The 23,474-nt window shown below is 34.7% G+C and overlaps 1 protein-coding gene across 1 annotated transcript in view; it reads right to left on the reverse strand.

Annotated features, from left to right (window-relative positions):
• WDFY4 (WDFY family member 4) overlaps positions 1-23,474 on the reverse strand; it is a 370,289-nt gene that overhangs the window by 338,884 nt on the left and 7,931 nt on the right. Inside the window, exon 2 of the mRNA XM_051981900.1 lies at positions 10,181-10,434. Coding sequence (XP_051837860.1) covers positions 10,181-10,417 — 237 coding nt within the window. The 5' untranslated portion in view covers positions 10,418-10,434. The remainder of the gene's footprint in view (positions 1-10,180; positions 10,435-23,474) is intronic.

A 23,474-nucleotide genomic window follows, 5' to 3' on the forward strand; every position in this document is an offset into this window, starting at 1 on the left:
ATCTCAGACTCGACATCTCCTAAAAAGAATTCATCATCTGTTCCTCCAAACCAACTTTCACATTACTTTCTTTTTTTAAAATTTTAATTTTATTTTATTTAATAATAACTCTATATTGACAGAATCCATGCCAGGATAATTTTCTACAACATTATCCCTTGCACTCGCTTATGTTTCGATTTTTCCCCTCCTTCCCTCCACTCCCTCCCCAAGATGGCAAGCAGTCCTATATATGTTAAATATGTTCACATTACTTTCAAAAGTATCAGCATCCTCCCAGTTATTCAGGCTTACAAATCTCAGGGTTACTCAAAATTCTTCATTGATGTTCACTCACATCTCCTGTCTGATGTGCTCTTATCCCTACCTTCATAACATCTCTCAAAAAAATTCCTTTCTCTCACCTCCTCATAGAGCCACAATCTAGTAGCTCATATCTCAACGGGATAGTCTAAACTTTTCTGTGTCAAGGCCACTTTTGCCAATCTAATGGACTATGGACACCTAAGAATAATTTTGATGAAGATAAAATTCATAGAATTACCAAAAATGTAATTTTTCAGACAAGTTCACAGAATACCTGAAATCTTAGGACCATGGACCCCTGGTTAAGAATCTCATTCTACCTGATATCCTTTCAGCAAGTTTTTCTCTACTCCAGTCCATCCTCCAGTTGATTGCCAAAGTGACCTTCCAAAAAGATAGATCTAACTTGCCTCAAACACACACACACACACACACACACACACACACACACACACACACATCCCACTTAAACACAGTTCCAGTACTCCTTATTTCTTACATCCAGTGTCAATTATACAATTTTCTGCTTGGCTTTTAAAGCTCTTTCTAACCTGTCCCCTTCCTCCCTTTCATTCTTCTTACATCTGACTCTCATTAATCCAGCCACACTGATCTCTTCGTTGATCCTCCCTCTTGCCATTCCATCTTTATACTTATCTCTTGGCCCTGATTGACTGTTCCCTATGTCTACAATTCTTCCTTTCCACACCTCTGGATCATAGATTCCCTAGTTTCTCCCAAGGCTTAGTTCAAATTCTAAATTCTGCAAGAGTGCCTTGAAAGGTCAAAGTGAGTAGAACCAGGAGGACATTGTACATAGTAATAGCAAGATTATGTGATAATCAATTCTGAAGGACATGGTTCTGATAAGAATTAGGTCAATTCCAATGTACTTGTGATGGAGAGAGCCATCTGTACCCAGAGAAAAGACTGTAGCATTTTCACTGTTTTTTGTTGTTGTTTGCTTGCATTTTGGCTTTTTTTCATTTTTTCCCTTTGGATCCGATTTTTCTTGTGCAGCATGATAATTGTGGAAATATGTATAGAAAAATTGCACATGTTTAAAATGTATATTGGATTACTTGCTGTCTAAGGCAGGAAGAGAGGGGAAGGGAAGAAAAAAATTTTGGAACACAAAGTTTTGCAAGGGTGAATGTTGAAAATTATCTATACATATGTTTTTATGCATATGTTTTGAAAATAAGCTTTAATAAAAAATAAGTAAAAAAAAAAAAAAGATCTTACACTTCTCCCTTCCTTTTCCTCCCTCCATGGTAGTAGTGCCTTCCCCTTGTTCCCTAGTACCTTCTTTTTGCACTTTATAACGTGTATATTCATATTGTCATTCTGCCTCTCATTAAAATGTGAGCTTTTTGTGATCACATTTTTGCTTTTCATTGTACCCCAACACAGTACCTAATACAAATGGTGCCTTATAAATATTAGTTATCTGACTAAAATTTTCATTTGGGCCTCCTCTTTCTAAAGTCATTGTGTAAGTGACCAAGAACTCACTTCCTTGACGGTATTTGTTGATTTTTTAATGTTTCCTTGGTTTTTCCCCCAGTGAATTTTACAGATATAGAAACCAAATCTAAATCTATAAATCTATAGGAAAAAATCTAAATCTAAAGAGCTATGGTATTATTTCTCTTCCCCTTTTGCCATGTACACATTGAATAAGCTTTTCTCTACTTCTTCAAAGTAATATGAAAACATGAAATATGATTAAGAGCTATTTAATTAAGAACTATGAAATTTGTACAAAACAGGTAAGGGAACTAACTGGAGGATGAATTAAGGATTGAATTTATACTTGATAGATAGAATAAGACATATGTGTGTATGTATGTATATTTGTATTATATGCATATGTAACAACACATGCTTATGTGTAGATATATTTACACATATATAAATGTGTATATATATGCATAGATGAGCATGTACACACACAGAAACCACAGATAATACTTACATGCAATTTAATTTAATAAAACTCAAGCATTTATGAAGTACTCCATGTCAAGCACTAAGATAAGTGCTGAGTATAAAAAGGCAATAAATGATTCTCTCCTTGCCTTCAAGAAACTAATATTGGTTTAAGAGGGTGGATAGAAGGGAGAGGAAACATTTCCACAAGTAACAATACAATATGATTTCAAAGCAATTTTCAGAAAAGATAACAATTGTAAGTATCAGGGAAGACACATTCAGACAACATTTATATATAGGGATGGTGAATAGAGATCTGAACCTGGCTTCAAGTTTTACCTCTTACACCTGCTGGTTGTGTGACCATGGGCAGTGCGCTAAGATTTTGTCAGAAAGAAGAAGGCAACCTGTACGGTAAAAGGCCTTTTCTCATGAGGGAGCTTCTTATGTCCTTATCCCAAAAATAAATACATAGACAGCATGTAGACACATAAACAATATATACAAACATCCATGTACACAGAGAGAGAGAAAGACAGGGTTTGTGTGGCTAAGAAGCTTTTCACTGTTCTGATAATCATCACTTGGCACAAACAAAAAATCTTGAGAAAATCAAACCCTAGAGGAAAGCAGTCCGAATCTTCTGACTCAAAAGTTCCTTGTAAAAATTGCTTTTCTTTCCATTTCTGAGAACTCCGCTGTGATATTTTTCTAACAAACACTCTTGCCCACTCCATGCACTCACAAACCCCTCAAAGACCAATTTACAGTAGGTTGACTCAGGAGTATTTGCAGCAGCTAGTGAGCAGTGGGACTGTAAAAGGCACGATACAATAACGTAAACTGGGCCACTGTGAGTTGAACAGTAATTGTAAATTGAGCCAGCTTCTCCCTGGACACAAATTCCTTCCTGGGAGCACGTTGGGCAGGACTGGAAGCCGCATTAACTCTTTGAGGCCACGAGGGTACCATTTTGTACACCGAAACAATCATTTATCAGATGGTACCCTTGAGGGCTGAAAGAGTTAATGTAGTTTCCAAAAAGGCCTAATTTGCCCCCAAAGAGGAGCTTATGTGCTGGGAAAATGTGGTTTAATACTTCTTCGAACTTCTCTTTACTGACATTATCTAAGTTGTACTGGGATGCCTTGTGAGGTTCCATGCTGATTTCTTGCAGGGAAACTAAGAAATGAAATTAGATGTCCAAGGAAAAGTCAAAAGGGATGTGACTTGGGATCTTGGGATGTGGAGGTAGAGGAATTCTAGCTCTGGATAATCAAATGTATCTATGTACTGGTGTGACAATGATCATGATATTATTATATCCTTAACTATTATTTTACTTTTTCATCATCAAGAATCCTCTGGGGAAGGGAACTAGAACTGTGATTTTCTTGGTCCAGGGACTCCTGGATGAGGAAACTTTGCTGACATAAGTCATTGCCTTCTCTGCAACTCCCTGTTAGAAATTCAGCTAAAACCCTGCAGAGATGTGATGATATATTCAGTCACACAGCCAGCATGCTTTTAAGGTGATCTCTATACCACAAAGACCCTGTCCTGTATATGTAACACAGTGAATAGCGATCATGGAGATCAGTTCTCTAACCTATCTCTGCATGTATATAATCATAAAATTAAAAAGGTTTAGAATTGGAGGGGATTTTACTTTTTATTTAATTTATTTATTTTCAATACATTTTACTTTATGAATCACATTGGGAGAGAAAAATCAAAACAAAAGGGGAAAACCATGGGAGAGGGAAAAAAGTGTGAAAAAAGCATGTGTTTATTTACATTCTATCTCCATAGTTCTTTTTCTGGATGCAGATGGAATTTTCTGTCCAAAGTCTATTAGAATTGCTTTGGATTACTGAGCCACTGCGAAGAACCAAATCTTTCTTAGCTGACCATCACACATTCTTGCTGTTATCATGTACAATGTATTATTAGTTCCCCTTCTTTCACTAAGCTTTAGTTAGTATAAATCTTTCCAGGCTTTTCTAAAAGCAGATTGTTTATCATTTTATGTAATAATAATATTCCATTATCTTCATATATCACAGCTTATTCATCTATTTCCCAATTGATGGGCATCTACTCATTTTCCAATTCTTTGTTACCACAAAAAGATCATCTACAAATATTTTTGCCACATATGAGTCCTTTTCACTCCTTTATGATTTCCTTGGGATACAGACCCAAGAATGGAACTGTTGGGTCAAAGGATATGCCCAATTTTACAATCCTTTGGGCAAAGTCCCAGATTGCTCTCTAGAGTGGTTGGATCTTTTCACAACGCCACCAACAATCCAGTAGTATCCCAGTTTTCCCACATCCCCTTCAGCATTTATCATTATCTTTTCTTGTCATCTTAGCCAGTCTGAGAGGTGTGAAGTAGTACCTTAGAGTTGTTTTAATTTGCATTTCTCTAATCAATAGTGATTTAGAGCATTTTTTCATATAACTATAAATGGATTTAATTTCATCATCTGAAAATCGTTCATATGCTTTAATCATTTATCAGTTAGGGAATGACTTGTATTCTTATAAATATAACACAATTCTTTATATATTTTAGAAATGAGAACCTTCATTAGAAACAATTGCTGTATAATTTTTCCCAACTTTGTACTTCCCTTTTAATCCTGTTTCTGTTGGTTTTGTTTGTGGAAAAACTTTTTTAATTTAATGTGATTGAAATTATCCATTTTGCCTTTCATAATGTTCTCTAGTTCTTCTTTGGTCATAAATTCTTGAAGGAGATTTTTGAGTTGTATTTGGAAACATCTGACTTGGGTTGAAACCTAATTCTGTAATTTACTATTCATGTGACCTTGTGTAAATCACCTATCTGCAATAAGAAAGAAGTTGACCTAGATATTCTGGGAAGGTGTTCTCCCATTCTCACTCTGATTCTCTGCTCTACTCAAGCACTTAATTTCCTCTTCTGGAAAAATAAGGAAGTGGGGGAGGGTCAAATTGGGGGAGGGGGCCAACCAACTTTTCTCATGAAAACTCACCATGGTACTTCACAATAACGCTTTCTAATTTGGTACCCTTCTACTTCATCTGAAATGGTGGGAAGGCAATTCTGGATCAAGTTCTAGCAGGTCCTTCTAGCCTAGAATGATGTTAAATTCAGGTCCAAAAATGGGATGTTATCCGGGGGTCAATCTAACTAAGTCCAGAGAGTTTGTCTCCAGAAGGTTGGCCATCAGATAATGAATTTTTGGCCACAAAAAAGGGGGAGAGGAGAAAGAAGAGAAAGTGGGAAAGAGGGAAAGAGATAGAAGAGACAGAGAAAGATGGAAATTTCAGGTTTTATCAATGAAATGAGGACCAGTACAATGAAATCATGCATTTCTGAAATATTACTGAGAAGAAAATATAAAGGAAACCATGGTGTGTAATAAATAGGATACTGACTCAAGAATTAAGGAACTTGAATTGAAGTTAAAGCTTACTATGTGGGAAAGTCTCCCACTCATTTGTTAAAAGCAGAGGAGTTAAGATAGATGATCTCTGAGGTCTTTTCTAATTCTATATCTACAATCTATCATTCTCCCCCTTAGTACAAAAATTATGATTATAGGTGCTTCTTTGGCATTACAAGACAAATATGTAAAAATGTATGTGATAGCTAATATATTTATTTTTTTGTGTGTTTTGCATGACTGCTACAAATTGGTCTGTTTGAGACCAAAGGGAAAGAACTAGTCAGCTCTTATTTTGCCTCTGTTTACTCTTGCTATTAAAGAGAATGAATTTTCAACAGGAAGGTAATTTAGGTCAGTTCTAATAGTCTTGTGATGAAGAGAGCCATCTGCACCCAGAGAGAAGACTGTAGGGACTGAGTGTGGATCACAATATAGTATTTTCACTTTTTTTGGTTTGTTTTCTTTCATTTTGTTTTCTTTCTCATTTTTTCCCCTTTTTGATCTGATTTTTTTTGTGTGAAATAATAATTGTGGAAATATATAGAAGAATTGTACATGTTTAACATATTGGATTATTTGCCCCTCCATCTAAGGGAGGCAGTGGGGAAAAGGAGGGAGGAAAAATTAGGAACACAAGGTTTTGCAAGGGTGAATGTTGAAAATTATCTATGCATATGTTTTGAAAATAAAAATTTTTTAAAAACCAAAGAGAATGATCTTTGAAGTGAAATATTAGAATATTAGAAATATTAGAATAAAACTAGTTAGAATAAAAAAGAGATCAAGGAATTGAAATGCAATACAAATGAGATGAAAAGGAAATGCTTGATAAGAACAAGTGACTTAGCTTTAAAATTTATGCCAGGGAATTTGAGAAATAAGGAATAGGAGAGATGCTATAGTAGTGGAGAAGGATAAATGTTTCCATTTACAGAAAGGGGGAAAAGGTGCATTCTTTAAATGATAGACTAACAAATGAAAGTTTGTTGCTGACTGGTAGGTAAAATTCAAGAAAAATAAATTCAATATTTGGCTTGTAAGCACTTAACAAAGAAGCCAACATAGGCTGCTGAGAACAAATTGCACCTGCCTAATCTCATTTGCTATTTGAATATTATTAATGGAGTCATAAATTGGGGCAATTCTGTAGAACTGTTATTTCAGGATTTCAGCAAGTTATTTATTTTTTCTCTTTTTTATTTTCAAAACATATGCATGGATAATTTTTCAACACTGGTCCTTGAAAAACCTTATGTTCTGATTTCCTCCCCTTCCCTCTATCCCTTCCCCTAGACTGAATGTAATCCAATATACGTTAAATATGGTAAAATATATGTTAAATCCAATATAGGCATACATATTTATACAATTATCTTGCTGCACAAGAAAAATCAGATCAAAAAGAAAAAAAAATGAGGAAGAAAAGAAAATCCAAGCAAATCACAACAAAAAGAGTAAAAATGCTATGTTGCAGTCTATATTCAGTCTCCACAGTCCTCACTCTGGGTATAGATGGCTGTCTTCATCACAAGACTATTGGAACTGTCTTGAATCACCTCATTGTTAAAAAGACCCACGTTCATCAGAATTGATCTTTGTATAATCTTGTTGTTGCTGTGTACAATGATCTTCTGGTTCTGCTCATTTCACTCAGCGTCAGTTCATGTAAGTCTCTCCAGGCCTTTCTGAAATCATCCTGCTGGTCATTTCTTATAGAACAATAATATCCCATAACATTCATATGCCATGATTTATTCAGCTATTCTCTAATTGAGGGGCATTCACTCAGTTTCCAGTTTCTTATCACTACAAAGAGGGCTGCCACAAACATTTTTGCACATACAGGTCCCTTTCCCTTCTTTAAAATCTCTTTGGGATATAAGCCCAGTAGAAACATTGCTGATTCAAAGGGTATACACAGTTTGATAATTTTTTAAGCATAGTTCCAAATTGTTCTCCAGAATGGATGGATCCATTTGAAGGCAGACAGAGAAATTTCAAATTATGAATATAAAGAGAATTCTTGGGGGGAGATCCTGAAAATTGATTGAGGCCATCACCTCTACAAGTTATACATTGCCAAAATAAATAGCCAATGATGGATATGGTGTACCTACAAACTGTGGGCAATACTTTATCAACTTAGATCTGACTTTTCATTCACTCTATTTGTAACTATAATTAATATTGTAGGAAGACTTAAAAATTTTCACTGACAAAAGCACAATAAAGTCCAAAATCATTTAGACTTTGCTCTTGACAAATATACCTATTAAAAAAACAAATGTAGAAGAGTGAGATTGGGCTTGGAACCAAAAGGATCTGAATTTGAATTCTACTTTGCATGTTTATTTCATAGCTGTCTGATGCTAATCGAATTATTTAACTTCTTTGTGCCTCAGTTTCTTTGATATGTAAATAAGGAGATTAGACGTAATGGCCTGTAAGGCTTTTTATAAGATTAAATTTGTATTTCTACTACCCTATAACTAGGTGGATCAAGAATCCTGAACTTGCTTGCTTATGTTACCTTTTATCACAACTCAAATTAATTTTTACTGAAGATAGAAAGGATCTTAGTTGCTAACCTAAGGTACTTAATCTATATCAAAAGGTTTTGATCTTAAGCCTAAACATAGAGATAGACTTGTACAAACCTAACTTGCCTGGGATGCTATATATACATATATATATATGGCAAACTGACTAAATATATTATTTATTATTTATTATATTTATTCATATACTCTAGCAGACTGAAAATCCAGAAAGGCAGAAACCATGCACATAACAGAAATCCTACCCCTATCCAAGAAAAAAAAAAGAGCAATTCATTAAGTAGAAACGTCACATTTACATCTTGATGTATGAATTCAATGCAAACTGACTCTACTGATTGAATGTAGCTACTATGTCCTATATTTATGAGGAAAGAAAATTTTTATTTAAAATCTTATTGCATTGGATGTCTTTTCTTTGAACTCTGACTACTTAGAGAAAATATAAACATATCAAGGCTCATGAGTTATCCTTTTGAACAAATGAGGAGGTACAAAGACATTTAAGCCTGGAATAACTATTATTTAGATGTCTATCTGCAGGATAGGTGTGCCAACCTTTGTCAAATTATCATATTTATACAGTTGATTTTTCTTCATTAGTCTGATGCCTTTCGAAAAGTAGTACCTTTTTGGGTTTACTTTTCACTATAAAACACTACTAACCCTAACTTTCTCAGGGTTCTTGAAATTAGCATGTTACAGTGATGAGGACTGGTCTCTCCTGACACTTACTTACACATGCTGTTCCATTTTTCAAGATCAGAAAAAAATAAGGGTAGCAAGGAGAAAGAAGTAGAGAATATGATTTCTTCTTGTATATATTTTTGTAATAAAATCAAATAACTTATTTACAAAATAGTTCTATGAAATACTTATAATGGTAAATAAAGTACAATTATAATGAAAATAATTATCTAAGCATTTCAAATAGAAGAAATTTGAGGTAAACAAGAATGAACATGTGTATTTTATTAAAAGTTTCCATCTAAAACCTTAATGACATCCAAATGAGCTTTAATCGTTTTATTTTATTTTAAAATTAAAACCCTACATTAGGAAAGGAGACTATCTTTGTGGGCTATCTTTCAGTCTCTTGAATTCCTAAGCCAGATCAACAGAAAAGAAAATGTTCATAAGACAAAATACAGATTATCTACTTCAAAAGATAATTTATATTTGATGTGTTATGGATGTATCAGTGATTCTGGAGAGTAGTATCAGAACATTTGTGGATTCAGCTTTTTTTCTGCTTCAAATATTTTTCTGTGCCTCAGTTTTCTTGCCTATTAAATTGAAAGAGTAATCCAAATGCTTGCCACTTAAGTACTTCTCAAATATATAAAATCTATTAATAAAGTAATTGATATAAAATATTTAAAGCCTTTTCATAAAATTATGCTTATTGGATCACAGGATTTAGAACACATGTCTATAAGGCTAATTTTTATTATATATAATTCCAGAAACTTTGAATAACTTTTGGAAATTGAAAAAAATACAGACAAAAGTTGGATTTTAATATATCTGTGGTTATCATATACCTTGCCAATTCTTAAGTGAAATTTTAACCAAAGTTGCTTTTTGTTTGTTTTTATTTTTGTTTTTTTTTAAACTAAATGCTGAAAGATCCTCCTTCTGTCCTGGTTTCCTCAGCAACTGCTGTAGTCAACTCTATACTTTAATAGCCTTGCTAAAGTAGCTCTAACATGATTTATATCTAAGCCCATGACTTTCCAATAACAACCCTCAAATCGATACTCAGACAAAAGGTTGACATAAAAAGATACATTTTAAAGCATTCCAGGAAGGTAAGCATTCTTGATGGATGGCATATATGTATCCTGGGGGCTGCAACTCTCAGAAATTATCTTTGTATCTTCTTCTAAACCTGTACCAGTCTCCCAAATCTCCTCCAATTCCTAAAATAAGAACACTGACCTTGAGAAACAGAGGGAGAAGACTCAACAAAGTCCTCTGCTGATTCTCTGGGTTGAGGAAAGGGGCTGCCTGTGCATATTCCAGAAACTGTCTCTCTAGCATCTCCCACAGGGCAGTGGGGCATTGGGGATGCCTTCCCTGGAAGAGTTCAGGCTGCAAAAGATCACCAGGGCTTGCTTCATGATCTGTCTTGTTAGGTGCATCTTCTTGCTCCTTTAAGAAATCTTCTTTATCCATGTCTCAGTTCAAGTAGCCTGTTTGGGAAAAAAAAAAAAAAGTTATCTTATCACAGGACTTTCTGGACATAGGTATTACTCCCCAATTACATACAATTAAGCAGTTAAGATATCTGGGTAAATAATGAAATCAATAAATAATAATATTGATATATTTACAAGTTCATGTCTTGAAGTTTAGCTTCCTTCTTTTCATAGTCATTTGGAACCAATATACTCTTTCACTCTACTATGGCCCATTTTTCTCAAATTCAAAGTCATTTGGACTTTCTGACTTCTTAAATCTTCACTAGATAATTAACTTGAAATGAAGCTTTGCAAAAAATGCACAAAGGAGACCTGTGAGTCATTTGCCAAATAAGAATCTCAAGGTATAGAAAGTAAAAGCAATATAAGCTAAAAAGATAAGCATTGATCTTTTGTAATCCTAGATAGGAGAAAAGATAGATGGGGACTAGACTTGTGATTTTGTTGGAAAAGGAAACTTCCAAGTGGAGAACTTTTCTCCCAATTCAGTTAGGTACTTCCTCTACAACAGTCTTAAAGACCTGCCCAGCAAACCGAGGCTAAATAACTGTCCCAATGTCACAAAGGCAAGGTATGAGACATGGGACTTGAACCAAGTTCTTCATCCTTTGAACTCAGCTCTCTCTCTACTGCATCATGCTGAGTCTTGAAGAGTAAGTTGATATAATTGACAGAGGGGAGAATGAGAAGAGATAATCTCAGATAAAGAAGATATAAATTCATAGAAGTTAAAGATTAGATGCTGTTCTAAATAGAGGAAGCAGAAAGAGGGAGTATTATTACCCACACAATATGACTTTCAACGCATATCCTTAACTCTTTAATCAACAATTGTAGGCTTATAAATTAAGTAAATCTGCTTTTTTATATCCCTTGCTTCAGATCAATTATTTGAGCTATTCTGATATCTCAGTTTAGTACAGTTCCTGGAAGTTGCCCAGAAGAAGCTTCCCTATCCCCTCAAATTGTTTTTTCTTCTACAAAACCATAAAGTCTCTTTGTGTGTATGTATGAGAAAAGATAGATGCACATATCTATGTATGTGTATATATGTATGCATGTATATGTACATAGTACACAGTGAAAAGAGTGCTGAATTTGAATCCAACAGAAAACTGGGTTCAAATCCTACCTCAAACTCTTACTTGATAAGTGATTCAGGACAAGTCACCTATCTTCTCTGAACATTCATTTGTTCAACTGTAAAATGGGAATAAGAGGCCCTAACTTTTAAGGAAATTATGTGAATCAAATATATACATATATACAGAAAATATCAGCAAGTATGCACACATATACCTACAACCTGAGTTTTACGGTAAAGAAAATGTGCAAGCAATGTAGGAAGCACATATGAAAGTCCTAACTTCTGCTTTCTTTCTCCATAGAAACCTTTTAATGTTATTTCTATATACCAAGGGCATTATTGATGGAAATTAGAAGAAAACTGGCAGAATTTTCGCAGATGCCTCTATGCAGGAAAGACACAATTTACTGTAATATTCATATATAATAATATTTATTGAATCAGTTGTTTGTAGATTACCAAAAGAATGCACCTGATTTAAAAAAAAAACATTAATAGGCTACAATCTGTAATCTTAGAGAAAGTATCTAGCTCAGTGACACCACAGATGTGAAACATGAAAGAAGTTTTATAACCAATAAAAAGTGTTAATTGATTATTAATAAAAATCATAGAACTTCTTACCCTGTGAATTGGTATAGGCTTGGATGAATCCTGGTCTTTGTCCACATTCCTTCCTCAACCCAACTCCAAATACTTAATGCCATCTATTATGGCTTGTACTTCCATTCCAGTTCCCCTTCTCTCTACTTAGAAAATTTCTACTCCAATTTGGGACTTTACAATTATTATTATTCTATAGCACCAATGTCCCAATTGATTTCTTGTTTCCATGTTCTTTGTGCTCCAGTAGATTTTTAGGCTTAAAAATGTATATTCCTAAAACAAGCCACTCATATTTAAAAAAAGAACAAATTAAAAAAAAAAAACCTACTACCTTTAGAATCAAGTACAAAATCTCTGTTTAATATTTAAATCTCCCCCCCACCCAGTATGTTTCTCAGCTAGTCAAATCAAGTCAAGTATTTATTAAGTGACTGCTAGGTGCCAGACATTGTTTCAAATATCAAAGAAAGGAAAAAATAAATGCCCTGTGGTCTCTGCTCTCAAGGAACTCACAGTATGATGCAGAGAAAACATGTGAATGACTATGTACAAACAAGATATATATGTGTGGGCATTTATGTATGTGTATATATGGTTATGTGTATATATATATATATATATATACATATATATATATATATATATATATATATATACACAGAGACAGAGAGACTCAGAGACAGAGAGACAGAGGCAGAGACGGAGACAAAGAGAGACAGAGATAGAGGGAAGGAGGAAGGAAAAGAAGGAATAGTGGGGGGGGAGGAAAAAAGAAGTATCAAAGACTAAAAGACTAAAGTTAAGGAGGACCAGAAAAGGCTTCTCTCAGAAAGTGAGACTTCAGCTAGAAGTTGAAGGTAGACTTTCTCATCTCATTTCCTATTACTCCCCCTTCACTCTCCATTCTTATCAAACAGACCTGCTAACCTGTCTATTCCCTACAGTCAATACTCCCCACATATAACATGCACATGTGCCTTACTTCCACCTCACACAATTAATAGTTTCCTGCAAATCATGTCTAAGCTGCTATTTCTTTTTAAGACCTTTCCTAATCACTCTTTCCAAGATGTGAGGTCTCTCCTTCTTAAAATTGTTACTTTGCACTTGTTTCCTGTAGTCCCCTAGTAAAATATAATTTTCTGGAAGGCAGGGCTAGATTTTTGTCTTTGTCTGGCATCTAAAGTAATATCTTGAAAAGAGTTGGGATAGATAGATAGTGAGAGACATACATTTGTATATATGTATATGTGTGTGTATGATAATTTAAATTGAATGAATGATATACATTATATAGTAACATTTACAGGAAATCACTGCCTTCGGGCTAGATGGTGTACAGGACATTGATCCCTCCACTAAACCAAAGTTTTACACATTTTCTTCCAGTTCTAGGGTGCTAATAATCTAGAAAATGAAAGGTAATTACCACAGCCCTTTAATGCTACGTTCAATCAATGGATTGTACCTCCTGTGTGTCAGCTACTCAGTTAGGCAATATTCAGAATAAAAAGACAAAAGGCAAAAGTCTTTTGAAGTAGAAATTCTATGGGGGAAACATATTTATGAATGAACCAATGAATCAATGAAAAACATTTACTGACTACTCAGTGCTGATCACTATGTCAATAATAATTGAATAAGCATATATAGAAATGAATGCAAAACAAATATAAATTTAGGAGGGGATAACACTAGTTGTTAGAGGAATCAGAAAGGGTTTCATGTACTTGACTTGAATTATGAAGAAAATAAAAGGATTGGAGGAGGTGGATGTGAGATGGGAATGCCTTATGTTACAGAGATAAAGGGGAGAGCATGTGGAAAGCCATAGAAGATACAGCTCAGACAAAATAATGAACTAGATCACCAGTCACTATGTTGACCAAGCCTATAATGACTCATGTTTTTAATGACTACACTGCTTTTCATGATGCAGTTGAATACATTTTAAATTGTGTTGGAATTATAGGAATGACCCTACAAACTCAAGTAATAAACAGAATATAGATGCCAAAATTCTACTGTATTTTATCTTATTAATTGACTGCTTTATAATCTAGATGATATAAGCAGAGTGTTTTAATAGCAATTTTTAATTTTTTGTGTTTTGAGTTCCACATTCTATCCCTTCTTTCTCCCTGAGACACTAAGCAACAACTAGAATGTTTTAGGAAGGCTTTTGCACTTAGGACTGGTTGCAAAAGTCTTGGGTACTTGACATCTCTTTTCACTTCCAACCTCCAGCAGAGCCATTTCTACTGAGCAGCCCCTCTGACAATTGATTTTACTCTTATTCCAGACCCAGCATGTTGGCCACTATCATAGCTGACACATGTTGGCTGGCTCAGCACCCTAGCAGAGAATATCAGCAGACTTGAGCTGCAGTGGCCATTCTGCCATGTATCATTTGGGGGCAGAAAGGAGGGACAGCATTCTCAGCACTAAAGAAAAGGAAAATTCACATTTGAAGCACTTTATATTTTATAAAAATTGTTATCTCACTACAGCATTGTGAAGTAAATAATGAAAATATTATGATTCTATTTTATAGACAAGGAAATTGTGGTTCAGAGTATAAGAGACATAGCTAAGAAGCATGAGAGCTAATTCAGGCTCTTTCAATCAAAAAGGAAGATTTTTGCCCTTATGTCATGATGTCTTTCACTAAAGTCCACATCAGAAGGAAAAAACATGCCCAAACAAGAACAGTTACTAAAAGAAATGTACAAAGGCCACATATGCTGTCAACATCACAAGAAATGAAACAGATGGGATGACAAGTTGCTTGTCCACTTGTGACTAGGACAGCAGAAAGGACTCATCATGCTTTATTTTTAGCTCTGGGCAAACACAGAGCTTGTTATTTCAGAATTCAAATGGGAGTTTAGCCTGGAGTTGGTAATTCCTTTATGTAATGACTCCCACAAAGCAGCCCTTTCCCCTCAACTGTTTTTCACCATGGGGCAATAATTCTATTCCACTGGGTAATAGACAAAAGGGTGATCATTATGCATTGAAATCCAACTTCAGGAAGCTACAAAAGCCAGGAAATGAATGTCTTTCAAATTTTCCAGCTTAATTTAGACTTTTAAAAGCCATTCTTCAAACCCTAGCTTCTTAAACTGTGATCCCTTCTCATAACTGAATGTGGGGGTCACAAATTATGATTTATTCTCGGTAAATGTTTGATTTGCATACCTATGTTATATACCTATATATTGGGGATCATGTAAAAAAAAATCAGGAGAAAAGGAGCCACAAGTGGGAAAAGTTTAAGAAGCCTTAGAATAAACACACAGCCTCTGGTTTCTCTCCACTCCAAGGGAACCCCCATCCAATTGTCAAACTTATTTTCTAAAAAGGTAAGTCTGACCATGTTGTCACTCCTCCATTCAATAAACTCTAATAACTCCAGAATCAAATATAAAGCCTTCTCTTCGATTCTTCAAAACCTGGCACTTTCTATCTTTCCAGTCTCCTTATACTTACTTCCCTCATGAACTCTACAATCCAGGTACAGTGAACTACATGTTATACATCCAAAATAACATATTCCCCTTCTCTGTACCTCTATGAGGGAAACATGGAAACTCTTCTGCCCCTCATGTCCTTTGAATTCCAGTGCTTGGTACCTTATAGATTTGCAACTACTGTGAGCTGACTCACTTTGGGGCATTGTTCTTTCCATTCCTACTTGAACTGAAATGTTTTATCTCATAAATCAAAGAGCTTCTTTATTATTTGATCTAATTTTCTTGAGGGCAGGAGATATCTTAGGCCACTTTTTTGTATCCCTACTGTTTAGAAGAGTGCCTGGTAAATAATAAACGCTTAATAAATATTGGTTGATTGATCTATTATAAATTGTATAATTATTTGACTTGGCTAAACTGGTTGATTCACTATTCACTATTTGTCCTGATACTTTATATAAACAGACTTTAATGAAAGTTGACCATTGTAAGCTAAGAGTTCTCCTCTCCCTTTAGAGGAATCATGGAAGCTTCTTTTGTTCAGAACTACTTGAAACTATACCCCTAGACTAGCAATCTTTATACAGCAGCAAAGAGAATGAAGTCTAGCCTAATAGCCCTGTTGGAAATAGGAGAGATCCCTCAGCCACTATCATCCCTAAATCTTAAGTGTTCCTTACTTGCCCCCAGCTGATGTGCACAATCCTCCTCCTATTTTCCACAGAGATAGACCAGATCCCAGGTCATATTTATTCATATGATGTAAGAGTCACATTTGCATATTAAATACAAAAATACCTTGCATTTGACACATATGAGTTTGTAGGTCTTTGACAAGGCACTCAACTTTTCAGTGTCCCCGGCATTGCTTTTATTATGGTATTTTATTTTTTCAAATACAGTTTTCAACATTCATCTTTTCAAAATCTTGTTGTTCCAAATTTTTCTTGCTCTCCCCTCCTACCAAGACATCAAGCAATGCGGTATGCGTTAAACATATGCAGTTCTTCTAAATATATTTCCATATTCATCATGCTGCACAAGAAAAAGCACATCAAATAAGGGGAAACACAGGAAGGAAAAAAAATAAGCAAACAACAACCCAAAATGGTGAAAATGCTATGCTTTTATCCACATTCAGTCTGCATAGTTCTCTCTCCAGATGTGGATGGCATTTCCATCTCAAATGGTATTTGGAATTGCTTTGAATCACCTCATTGTTAAAAAAGAGTCAAGAATATCACAACTGATCATCATCTAAGCATCCTAGAAATCTCTTCAAGACTATAAGTTGAAGAGAAGTTGCCAATATATACTGGAGAAGGGAACTTCCTCATTGGAAGATGTCTATTCCTAAGGAAATCACAATTTCAATGTGATTCCATCTCACTACTGACAAACTTATACATATAAATAGTGAAGTATCCAAAATGATAAGGGATTTGAAACTACTGTCATATGAGGAATAAATTAAGGAACAAGGATGGAAGGAGAGGGAAGAGAGACTAGCTTTTTTATTATTATGCTGAAAGAGGATTAGACTTCTTTTGAATTTCTTCAGAAGGCAGAACTAAAACCAGTGGAAGGCAGAGTTTGACTTGAAATGATGCTGAATGTTTTTACCAATTAAAGTTATCCAAGGAGAAAACAGCTTTGGGGGACTTAAGAAGTCCTGAGAAGTATTCAGGTTTAGATTAAATGAAGCTTTCATCAGGGATTTTATTGTAGAAGGTATTTCTTTCATGGGGTCAGTGTTGACTTATATAGCCTCTAAATTTTCTTTCAAATTCACAATTCTCGTATTTACTATTCATATATTTTTCATAGAGTGATTGGTGGTCAGGAAGAATTCTAAAGGATGTGATTTAAGACCGTTATCTCTGAAACCTGAAGAATCTTATTCCTGGGCTAGTATAGAAAAAAAAGATATACTGAAATCCTCATGCAGAATTAATTCAAATAAAAGATGAAAATCTATTATATTGTTCTTTAAAATGGCCTCTAAGCCATGAGCAAATCATTGTTTGATAAAATTAAAGATAGAAATCGATTTCTTCTTCTGTCACTATGTCACCTTATATGTTTTCAAATAGAAAGCTCAATGTGAAGAAACTATATCTTTTTCTAAGTTTTTTTCCTTGTAATATACATGGTTGTAAATTGCCCAAAGGCCCTGACAGTGAGAACAGCCTGTAAATTTAATGAATAAGTAATAAAAACATTCATTTTTCAGTGTAGTTTAAAATAATCTGTTCCTTTTCCATTCTGAAAGCAGGTTATAAAAGCAGGCTCAACGTGACTTGCTTGGTAAACTCATCTGGAAAATAATTCCTATGTTATCAAGAACCTTAGTATATAGTTCTGTTCTGTCAATGTTTCTTAGCTCCATAACACACCTTAGCATAGGCAATGCATTTGTCAACCCTACCAATTCAGTAGTTCGAATTGCTGGGGAGAATGCTATCTGAAGTATGAAGAATTTCAACACAGACCCCAGTAAGATAAAGTGTCTATACATCAGTCATACAGTTTGATTTCCTTCCACTGAATTGATCAGCTATTATACAACACATAAGCAAATCCTATGTATATATGTTCTTCCTCATATACATTCATACTTGTCAGGAATATCATAGAGTCATAAATCCTGGGAGCTCAAAAAAGATTGCAGGGTTTTGATTATTTTTTGTTGTTATTTAATTTTGGAAAGAACTTAACCACTATTTGCAGATAATATGGCTCTCCTTTACCAAGAAATAGAAAGATATACAATTGCATCTAACAGAACCAAATTGCAGGGTTTCCTGAATATTATGTGTACCAGCTGGATTCTTACAGAGAAATGGGTACAGGAAGGCATAATTACCTGAGTATCATCTTCTGCATCTGATCCAGGGAAGTAAAGACGTATATCTAACTACTCCCAGAAAGATCTATCTATTCAGATAATGACAGTTCAGCTTCCAGACAACCTACTATTTCTAGAAGCTATGCTACACAGAGGTAAACAAAGGGAGCTGGACACTGCAATATAATTTAAGCAAAATCTAGCTTTTACTACTTCAGTTATGAATAAGTCAGATAAACTAAAAAAAAGACGATGATAGAATCCCTTTGGGATCAGGAGTTTTAATCATTGTTATTTATAAATAATTATCAGTAGTTTTTGTCTATAATTTCATGCTGTTTCCCTTTCTCTCTCTTGGGTGAAGGTACCTGTTTTCACTAACTGAATCAATAGTATAATGGGAAAAAAATCTCCTTAAAAAAGCATTTATTAAGTACCCACTGTATTCCAGAAACTAACCAAAACAAAAATGAAAACTTCTCTGCTCTACAGAAATTTTCATTTGACTGGAAAGAAACAAAATGTACATTGACAAGTAAATTTAAATGCAAAATATGTGCAAAGTTAACAGGAGGTCCTTTAAGGGATCCTACTAATAACATGAAGATTTTAAAATACCTAAGTCTTCATGAGAGTGATTCCAGAGCAAAACTCCTTGCTTTACATTCCAGATCTACCACTTACTGTCCATAAGACAAATGGACAAATCATTTTGCCTTTCCCACTCTCAGTTTCTTATACAACCTCTATCACAAAGTTATTCTGAGGAGCATATGAAGTAAATGTATATATAAATAACTTTGAAAAAATTAAAGAATTATTTTGGAAAGGCAGCAAAGGATAAAGGGCTTGACTTATGGACCTGAAAGACCTGGATTCAGATACTACCTCAGCTACTTAATAAATATATAATTCTGGGCAAGTCACTTAACCTTGTTAGGTCTAAATTTCATCATCTGTAAAATAAGAGAATTGAACTAATGGCTATTGGGAATGGTCCCTTCTAACTCCAAATCTATGATCTTATGAGTAATAATGATTACTAATTATTAGTAATTTAAATAGAATATTACTAGTTTCAAGTATAAACAATAATCTCAACATATCATGGATATAATCACTAGCTCAAGAGTATGTTGTCTGATAGTGGTCTACAACTTGATGGGTCATAATAAGCATCAAAGATCAAGGTGATATGGTGCAGATAAGAAGGATTAGTCTGAGAGTCACAAGCCAAGTTATATACCTAGCTTTAATATGTGACCTTAAGAAAGTAATTTCATTTAATTAAACCTCAATTTCCTGTTCTCTTCCCCCATACTTCCTAATGTCAATATTTCTGTCAAAGGTAGGTTTGCTACCTCAGGATCCTCCTTGGCTTTTCACTCTCCTTTACTGCTAATGTCAATTAAGACTGATTGATGCTATTTCTGTGACATTTCTCACATCTGACCTATTCTTTCTATTTACCCTAACTTAGGTCATTAACATATCGCTGTTGAGAAGCAATAGTCTCTTACTTGACTTTCCTACCTCTAATCACTCCTTTCTCTAATCCATCCTCCTCACAACCATCAAATGAATATTTCCTGGTCTGACTATGTCATTCTGTTATTCCAAAAGCATCATTGGTTCCTGAGGCAATGGAGATGGAATTCAAAATCCTCTATTTGATACTTGGAACTTTTCATAATTTGTATTCAATCTACATTTGCTGACATTTCATATAACTCTTTCTTCTAACATATGTTATGTTTTAGCCAAACTGGCTTACTTTTAGTTACCTATATATGACCTTTAATCTACCTTCCACCTTTGCAAATTTATCCTTGTCTGGAATGATGTTTCTTTCTTCATCTTTCTTTCTTAATATTTCTAACCCTATTCAAAGTTCACTTTGAGTGTTACCACTTAAAAAAAGCTTTCTTAATATCTCCAGTTGTCAACTGTCTCAATGCCCCTCCCACCCCCCAAAAATAGTCCTTGGTATTTGCTTTGTAAATATACTGCATTTATTTATTGTTGTACATATAATTTCCCTCTTGCAGAAGGTAAGGTCTTTAAAGGCAACAGTTGTTTTCACTTATATCTTTGTAACTCCAGGAGTACCAAATAAAATACTTAATACTTTTTCAACTAAGTTGAGTTGAATTTGTGAAAACAATGAGTTTGAATTAACATTATCTCTTAAGTGATATCACCTACAACTATGGAATTTTATAATTCTCTGTATGAGGTTAAAACTAAAAACATGGCAATGAAGGAAAACAAACTCTTCCAGTTATCTTTTTTAGAGAAGGCTTTTTGAAGTAAAAGGTCCTAGATTTTGAAGTAAAAGGTGCTGGATTTTAAATAAGTGGAGAGAGTAAGAAAGATTTCTGCTTAGCTACTCAAAGCCCCACCCAATTATATTGATGACCTCAAAATGAAGCTGGAATAAGAAAATAGATTTGAGAACAAGGCCAGGAAGACCAGAGGCTAGGGCAGCTTTCCCTGAAAATAATAGCCAATATCTGTGCTGTTTAAGATACATGAGTCACTTTATACATATCATGTGTCTTGATAATCACAGCAACATTTTAAGTTAATCCCTCAGCCAGGGGGTAGACAAGCATTTATTAGTATGTCCAATTTGCAGATGAGATAACTGGAGCTTGGTTTAGTGTGAGGGTCCAATTGCACTGATTCCCAACCAGTGTTTTTCCCATTCCTGCTGCCTGATTATGCATAAAGATCACAGACTAATTCTCACACCCAAAATTGTCTTCTCCCTTAGTTCAAAAATAAAATTCATACACAAATAGATAATCATTGACTGCTTTTTATCTTTCCTACTTTGATCTGAAATGAAAGAGCCTGGAGGACAGAGATTATTTCCCATGATCTTGACTTGGTTATTACCATATTGCAGCTATAAAATCATTATAGCATTCTTTAAATCCCATTCCTAACCACAATGAAACTTCCTGGAATCAGTGAAAAAATAATCTTTCTCCTCTCATCCATGAAGAAGCCCTTCCGTAGAGCAGTTCTTAGATGCCCATGAGAAATTCTGCTGTTGCTTTTTCACCAATTAGCCTATGCAGAAACCAACCTTCACTCCCTTTTTTACACATTCCCCCACCCCCAAATTTGCTTTATGGAAGAGGAAGTGGGCAGAAAACAGTAGGCACCTTGTCAAAACAAGAATGTTTCTTTGAAATGAAAGTTGGCCAGGGATGCTGGATTTGCATCTACTTCCTAAAAATAGCAGAAGTTAATCTGAAAACTTATGGCCCCTCTCCTAGAACCAATGAAGCCTGAATGATTATTCATGGGTTCAGAAGGACCTAAAATGAATGAGTGTACCCTATTAAAAAGACGCTATCATTGATAATAGTAGCAAGAATAGCCCACATTTCTAAGATATTTTTCTTCAATTTGTCAGAAATCTGTCATTACAGTAGTGTGGGTACAGCCTCCATAGAGACAGATCACAAACTCTCTGGGATTTGGCAGAGTTTAGATATAGATATAGATATAGATATAGATATAGATATAGATATAGATATAGATATAGATATATAGATATAGGCTTAATCATTCTATATTCTGGCCAAGCTTTTATTGAGATTCTCTAACTTTAACTAAGCTGGTACTCAAATCAGACCAACAGATATTTGATTGTTGAGTTCATATAATATTCCATGCCTTTCCAACTTGGTAGGACTTCCATTCTGCTGAAGAAATCTTGGAGACCCCCAGGTCACCTCCACAGAAGAAAGAGGAATCAGAGGAAGACTGGAGTGGAGGGAATAACTCTTCAAGAGTCAGTCAGTCTGTAAGAACTTCTCAAAAGCTCTTTATGTGCCAGAGACTCTATGCTAAGAACTAGGGACAAAAAAATTTAGAAATAATCTCTACCCTTAGAATTCCCATTTTACTCTAAGAGTTAGTGTGCATATATACATATAGGGCATATACAGTGTAAATGGAAGGTGATATCATAGGGAAAACATGAGCAAGGATATGGTAAGTGAGTCTGGGCGTGGGGTGGGAAAAAAGAAGAGGGTCTAGTCTTTGCTTTTCTTTGATGCCCTAGTTCTTAGTGTAACACCTAATACATGGTAGATTCTTTAAAAAGGCTTTATTGATTGACTGAAGGTAGGATTTGAGCATGATCTTGAAAGAAGTCAGGAAGTAGAAATAAGAAGGGAGAACATTCATGGCAAGGAAAATACCCAGTAAAAAAAAAGCTGGAAATGGAGTTTCATGTGTGAGAAAAATAAAACTCATAAGTGTAGCTGGATTGCAGGGAATATTTAAGAATAAAGCATAAGAAGATTGCAAAGTAGGAAGGAGTCAGGTTGTGAAGTATTAGCAGTGTGCTTGTCTCATAATAACTCTGTGAGTAGACAGCTATTAACTATTTTACAGATAAGTAAACTGAGGCTCAAAGAAGGTCAGTGACTTATCCAAAATTACACAACCAATAAGTAGTAGATTCTGGATTTAAATTTAGATCTTCTGAAAGCAAGACTAGTTCTCTTCCATCATTTCATTGTTCTCACTTGGAGTTGGGGGGGGTGGTAACTGAGGTTAAGAGACTCACCCAGAATCATGCATTAATAAGTGTGTGGGGCCAGAATTGAATTCAGATCCTCTTGATTCCAAGACTGGTGCTCTATCTACTACATCTACCCTATCATTGCCTCTTAACAAATAATAATAAGCATAAAATGGGATCTGTGATCTCACTAAATAAATGGAAATTCCCAACAAGGAAATTATTCCTATTAATGCAAATTGGTACCTTCTCATCAACTTATAGTCTTAAGAATTAGCCTGTAGAATTGAAAGGATTAAGTGATCTCTCCAGGAAGCTTAAGAGGTAGTTTTGAGACCAGTTCTCTATTTATAACACTACTGCTTCCCCCAACAAATTAATGATGATGATGGTGATGATGAGGATGACATTTATATGTACTTCACAATCTACACAGGAGGCTGCATGGAATAAAAGACAAAGTACTGA

This window comes from Antechinus flavipes, chromosome 2 (genome assembly GCF_016432865.1).
Source record: "Antechinus flavipes isolate AdamAnt ecotype Samford, QLD, Australia chromosome 2, AdamAnt_v2, whole genome shotgun sequence".
NCBI classification, from domain to species: domain Eukaryota; kingdom Metazoa; phylum Chordata; class Mammalia; order Dasyuromorphia; family Dasyuridae; genus Antechinus; species Antechinus flavipes.